Source organism: Lissotriton vulgaris, chromosome 4_1 (assembly GCF_964263255.1).
Source record: "Lissotriton vulgaris chromosome 4_1, aLisVul1.2, whole genome shotgun sequence".
In the NCBI taxonomy this organism is placed as follows: Eukaryota; Metazoa; Chordata; class Amphibia; order Caudata; family Salamandridae; genus Lissotriton; species Lissotriton vulgaris.
Window position 1 is genome coordinate 502,265,567 of NC_141691.1, and position 5,774 is coordinate 502,271,340.

Sequence of the window (5,774 nt, forward strand, 5' to 3'; positions counted from 1 at the left end):
TTAGCCAGAAACTTTTTCTATAAATTGACTTTTTCATGATTTTGATGGTACAGTGAGTCCTTAGTAACTTAGCCTTAAGAGTATGCGTTTTTTTGTTGTGTTACTACTGTCCCAGGTGTTCTACGGGTATCAGCAGTAGGTAGGCTACACACATGATGGTGTATTGTTTTTTCAGATGGTTCAGTTTGCCTCATGTACAGTAATGCCCACCTTGCTTACAATGATAAGCTTTGTTATGGGAAGCAGAGCATTCTGCGATCTGCTACACATGCAGGCTGAGCAGAATTACGTTAAAAACGGAGGAGGAGAACTTTCTTACTGTACCAAAGCCCAAAGAACTGGAGATGAATATAGGTGGGGTGTAATGGTGGTTGCAGGTTTCCAGGGTCTTGCAAATATGGATGCTGGTGGTGTTGGTGGTAAGCATGGGCGGATTTTGCGGATTCGCAATCCGTGAATTTGCGGATTTGCGAATTTGCGGATTGCGAAAATTCTCGTGGATTTTACGGATTTTTTTTTGTGTTCGCACGGGTTTCTGCAAGTTCGCGAGGGTTTCGTACAATTTCGCAAATTGTGAACTTACTTGTCGGGTCGCGTAATGCTAGACACAAAGGGGCAGATTTACAAGCCCCTTGCACCACGTTTACGCTGCCTTACCTGACGCAACAGCGACGTAAACGTGGCGCATCCCTGCGAGTCATGTACAACGTGATGCATCTAGGGAGATGCGCCACGTTAAGGCCTGGTCCTGCGCCACAATGGGTGCGTTCCCACGCAGGGGGGGCGGTCAGGCAGCTGTGCGCCTCGCAAAAGTTCCTGCGTGAAATCTACAAGATTTAACGCAGGCACTTCCGCGACGCTGCTACGTCAATTCTTTATGCCTGCTTGATTGAAGCAGGCGTAAGGACTGATGCGGTATGTTGAGTATTGGGCAGCCCTGAGCATTGCTAGAGTTGCATCGCGCCTGCGACGCGACTCTAGAGATGCGCCCCTCTTTCGTCACGAGATGCGTCACGCATCTGCCTACCCTTGCGCCAGGGTGTGCCGCATTGTAATCTGCCCTGACGCAAGGTTAGTTTTGAGTTACGCATTTGTTCTGGCGCACCTCTGGAGGTGTGCAGCCCAGAACTCGTAAGTATGCCCCTAAGTGTCAGATTTGCAATTACCTGCGCATCCCTGCAAAGTGTGCGGCACGCCAGCACCACCCATGGTGCGCCGTATTTACAATGCGGCACACCATGGTCCCAAAACGTCACCGAAGCGTTACGCATCGGTGCCGTAAAGGCGGCTCATTGATGGAGTTGCGTCGCAACGATGGCGCAGCTCCAGGAATGCTGCGTCAAGCCGTACGTCTGCTTCATGCAAGCGCAGGGTTTGAGTGATGCATCATTGTCCTAAATGACTGATTGAAATTTTATATATTCCCCATAGCCACTTTTAGCATGCGTTCATGCGCAGGAACGCCCTCCCTTGCGCTGGAACGCTCCCTTATGGCGCAGGGCTTTAGAATGGGATGCATCTCCCATAAGCGTCACGTTGTTAATATACGCCACACCATGGCGCCTCTCTTGTTGTGGCGCTGCGTCACAAAAGTGACGCAAGAACGGAGCAAAAGCGCTGCAAGGGGCTTGTAAATCTGCCCTTAGAGTAGAGGCTCAGGTGCAGTCCTTCCTTTGTAGCCCTCTTTTTTGGCTGAAATAGTTGGTTCTTGTTCTTTCTAAATGTTTGATTTGGTTGACAAGGACATCGACAAGCAGCAATCATCAATGTTTTCTGTTCTTTCTTTCATGTTGTACGTCAGGTCCCCCCAGGGGCAAGCGGACGGAACAGGAGGATGCTGTGGCTCCAGAGGAGGAGGATGCAGGCCAGGGCGGCGAGTGCTCCTTTGCTGGCCCCAGTAAGTTTTCATTTAAATATAGAGGACCTATTGTTGTCCAAGCGTTCCTAATTTAATTTTTTCGAAATAGTGTTTAGATAGGAGCACAATCCATAATACTACTGTTGCAGGGACAATTCTCCACAAACCGAACTATGGACACTAAACACCAGAGTAATAATATTTCAGAGTGGCGTGTTTGGCGCACTGTATAAACCTGGTAGTGTCAGAGGCACGGACTCCTCCTTGCAAAAATTGCAAAACCTTTCGCTCAGTCACTCTAGTCTGGAGGACCAAAAACCACAGAGTCTATTCAAGTTTAAAAGCTTTATTAAAAGTAAACACATATATTAAAATTAAGTTAGCTGGAAATGGAAAAGTGTTTGGTGCTGAGTTGATGAGTAATGGAACACATTTCTTGTGGTCGAGCCGAGCTTTCACCTGGTTTGAAGTTGATGTTGCTCTTGTCCTTAGAAGTCCAGCTTCTGTCTGTTCAGAGAAAAATGGTGCGTGTTAAAATTAAGCAAGCATTCATCAATTGTGACAAAAAAGTGCAGCAAGACAACAGCCTTCCCTGGAAGGAGGGACATTTTTAGAGTAGACAGTCAATTACTTTTTCTGTTGTTTTCACATTTCTTCATTCCTAGACCAAATACTAGTGAGTGGTGTAATCTAACATTCTTAAATCTACTTTGTAGGTGGAACATCTGGTGGCGGGGCCAGCTCGGATGTGGTGGTGGTGGTCGACTCCGAGGACAACTCTGGGGAGGAGGCGGCGCAAGTGGTTCAAGAAGATACTGTGAGGAAGCAGACAGTGGTGGTGGCGGGTAGAGGTAAGCTGGATCATGGTACTATCTGACTCTTAGATAGCATCTGATGTGTATCTACAGAGAGTAGACGGTCACTGGATGAACTACGTGTTACTTTGAAGAGCATGTAACACCGCACCCGCACGTCCATTCCAGTGTAGGAAAGGCAAGGAAAAGAAGTTGTAATTTTGTCAAAAAACTACCATGAATAGTAGCAGTAGTTTTTATTGCAAGCACAGCATATATCCCGTTAATAGTACAGTGGCCACTCCCCACCTCTTAATAATTTTAGTAGTAGTACGTCATTCATGTGTGGATGTATCACTGGTCACTCAATAAAAAGCAAAGCACCTGAAGTCATCCCATATGTAAGCAAATACATCCCATGTGAAGTGATAGATAATCCCATTATTTATCTCCTTGATTTTCCTTTCCTAGTACTCATTTGCATAGTAGGGGGAAAGTTAAATTAATTAAGCAGTAGCCCTTGTAACAGAGTATTCTCAGTGCCACCCGTAATAGAAAAGTAAGAGCTTCACCACCTGCATGTACTGGACCGGTACAGTAACGCAAGTGTTTGTCACTCATCATGGCGTGCGTCTGTTATTTTTCTCGGGTGCAAGTTCACTGCGCTGGCATTATGCCGGCTTGCAGATAACGTACCAAACAATTTTCCTAAACAAGAGAGAAGAAGAAGAATAAGACTGGTGTGTACTGTCATAGTCTACTCTAATGGAAGTCCATAGTGCTCGTATAATTTGTTCCTTAAACTCCCACTAATGTTAGAGCAAGGATGAAGAAGTGGGAGGTTACATAGATACTGGCCATGGGCGTCCACAGAAATGTTTCCAGGGGGGAGGGCAACATCATCACCATCTCCTGACATGATTGAGCGCAAGTATTAAATACATTTTTTAAAAATCTAACACGACATAGAGCTTAAATAAACAAAGAACCCCATAGGGGGAAGAGAAAAATCTTGTGCGGCACCACAGCAGACGACCTGGCAACTACATTAAAACAGAGGGAAAATCTAAAAATGCCAGAAAAAAATAATTCTAAATCAGGAGGATGTGGTTATAGAGCATGGGTCCTCACAAACTTTCTCTCGGGCCAAATTGACAGTGTGGTTTGTGGCCAAGGGCCGCACCGATGGGGGCAGGGTCAATGGGGGAGGGGGATGGATCTAGAGCAACAAAACAAACTATGACCATGAGGTTGAACTCATGCCCCTGCAGCGGACGCCTTCGTCCACTGAGCCACCAGACCTGGCATACACACATCTTTCTTTTTCTCTCTCTCTGTCTCTCTCTCTGGCTCTCTCCCTCCCTCTCTCTCTGTCTCCCTCCCTCTCTCTGTTTCCCTCTCTCTCTCTCTCTGTCTCCCTCTTTCTGTCTCCCTGTGTCTCCCTCTACCTCGCTGTCTCTCTCTCTCTGTCTCCCTCCCTCTTCCTCCCTCTGTCACCCTCTGGCTCCCTCCCTCTCTCTCTCTCCTTCTGTCTCCCTCTCCGTCTTCCTCTCTGTCTGTCCCTCTCTCTGCCCCTATCTGTCAGTCTGTCCCTGTCGCTATCTGTCCCTGTTTCCCTCCCTCTATCTCCCTCTCTGTCTCTCTGTCTGTCTCTGCCTGTCTGTCCCTTTCCCTGTCTCAGCCTCCATCTGTCTCTGTCTGTGTCTTTCTGTCTGTCTCTGTCTCCCACCCTCCCTCTCTCTCTCTGTCTCCCTCCCTCTCTGCCTGTCTCCCTCTCTTGCTCTCTCTCCCCCTCTCTCTCTCTCTCTCTCTCTCTCTCTCTCTGTCTCACTCACTCTGTCTGTCTCCCTCTCTCTCTGTCTCCCTCCGTCTCCGTCTCTCTGTCTCCCTCTGTCTCCGTCTCTCTGTCTCCTTCTCTGTCTCCCTACCTCTGTCACCCTCAGTCTCAATCCCTCTCTCTCTCTCCCTCTGTCTCCCTCTCCATCTCCCTCTCTATCTCTCTGTCCCTGTCTCTGCCTCTATCTGTCTGTCGGTCCCAGCCTGCTGTAATTACCATATTGTCACTGGGCCAGCACTGGATGGACCTGCAATCCAGGGGGGGGCAAGCGCCCCCCCTTTGCCCCTCCCTGCGGACGCCCATGATACTGGCCTCAATAGTTTTGTACTGCGCTGGCTAGTTGCTAGTTGTACTGTGACACAACTTTCTGCTGAATCATTTTGTGTTAATCATATTCTTAAAGAGCATTGGTTACAGATTATGTCTTTCTTTCTTCATATAGTTGGTCGTACTAAAACATCCAAACCATCCAGGAGTATGCAGGCTCTACTGGCCCGGCAACGGAGGCTGGATGCCACTGTTGCCGAATATCGGCGGCTGGTGGAACTGGAGGGGGAGGACACGCAGTCCAGTACATCTTCTGGGACACCTGCATCCTCCTCCGCGCCCCCACGTTCTGCCGGTCAGCGCAGTGCTCCGGCGGTACCGAGCCGGGCTGGCAGACGCCACCGCCGAGCAGCAAAGGCTGCCCCTCACAGTACTCTCAAGGCTCGCTTGCGCCGTGCAACCCACAGAGTGTCCAACCTGGAGGCGGAGGTCCGCAAGTTGAAGGAAAATCAAAATTTGTTAGAGGGCCTGCGCTTAGACCACGCCATCCCCCGGGAGCAGTACGATGCCCTGGCCCTAAGGCATGATGCCCTGGAGGCCAAAGTCCACAGCATGCATCCCTAGAGTGTCCCTTGCCCCTTTTTTAGAGACTTTTGGGGGGGGGTGGGAATTGGGAGTTGGGGTTTTTGGGGACTTTTGAAGGACTATTTATTTGTTGGGGTTAGGGAGGGTCTTGCGGGAGATTATTTTGTTAGGGATATAAAAATATACTTTTTCAAACTTTATCTGAGCATACCTGTAGGAGAGTAGGGTCTGCTATCCTATGGTCACCCCAAATTTTTGCTTTTTGCTTCACTGGTTTCTGACTTAATGTGGCTGTGGGCCTGCTAATCAGACCCACAGCCTGCTGTTCTCTCTCTAAATTGATGCCAATGCACTTTAGGTGCATTACGAATTGGAACTGGTTCACCTTATGAGCCCCTGTAATAGTGCACCCTAGGTGCCCAGGGCATAGGTG

The 5,774-nt window shown here is 48.7% G+C and overlaps 1 protein-coding gene across 1 annotated transcript; it reads left to right on the forward strand.

Annotated features, from left to right (window-relative positions):
* Positions 1-364: 364 nt before the first annotated feature.
* On the forward strand, positions 365-5,380 carry LOC147718903 (uncharacterized). Its single transcript, XM_086967265.1, has 3 exons — positions 365-419; positions 2,575-2,709; positions 4,932-5,380. The coding sequence occupies exons 1-3, from the start codon at positions 365-367 to the stop codon at positions 5,378-5,380; spliced, it is 639 nt and encodes a 212-aa protein (XP_086823391.1).
* The last annotated feature ends 394 nt before the right edge of the window (positions 5,381-5,774 follow it).

Coding starts and splice junctions, on each gene's coding strand:
- LOC147718903 (XM_086967265.1), top strand. CDS start 365: ATGGTGGTTGCAGGTTTCCAGGGTCTTGCAAATATGGATGCTGGTGGT. Junction 420..2,574: donor GGATGCTGGTGGTGTTGGTG/GTAAGCATGGGC, acceptor TCTACTTTGTAG/GTGGAACATCTGGTGGCGGG. Junction 2,710..4,931: donor AGTGGTGGTGGCGGGTAGAG/GTAAGCTGGATC, acceptor TTCTTCATATAG/TTGGTCGTACTAAAACATCC.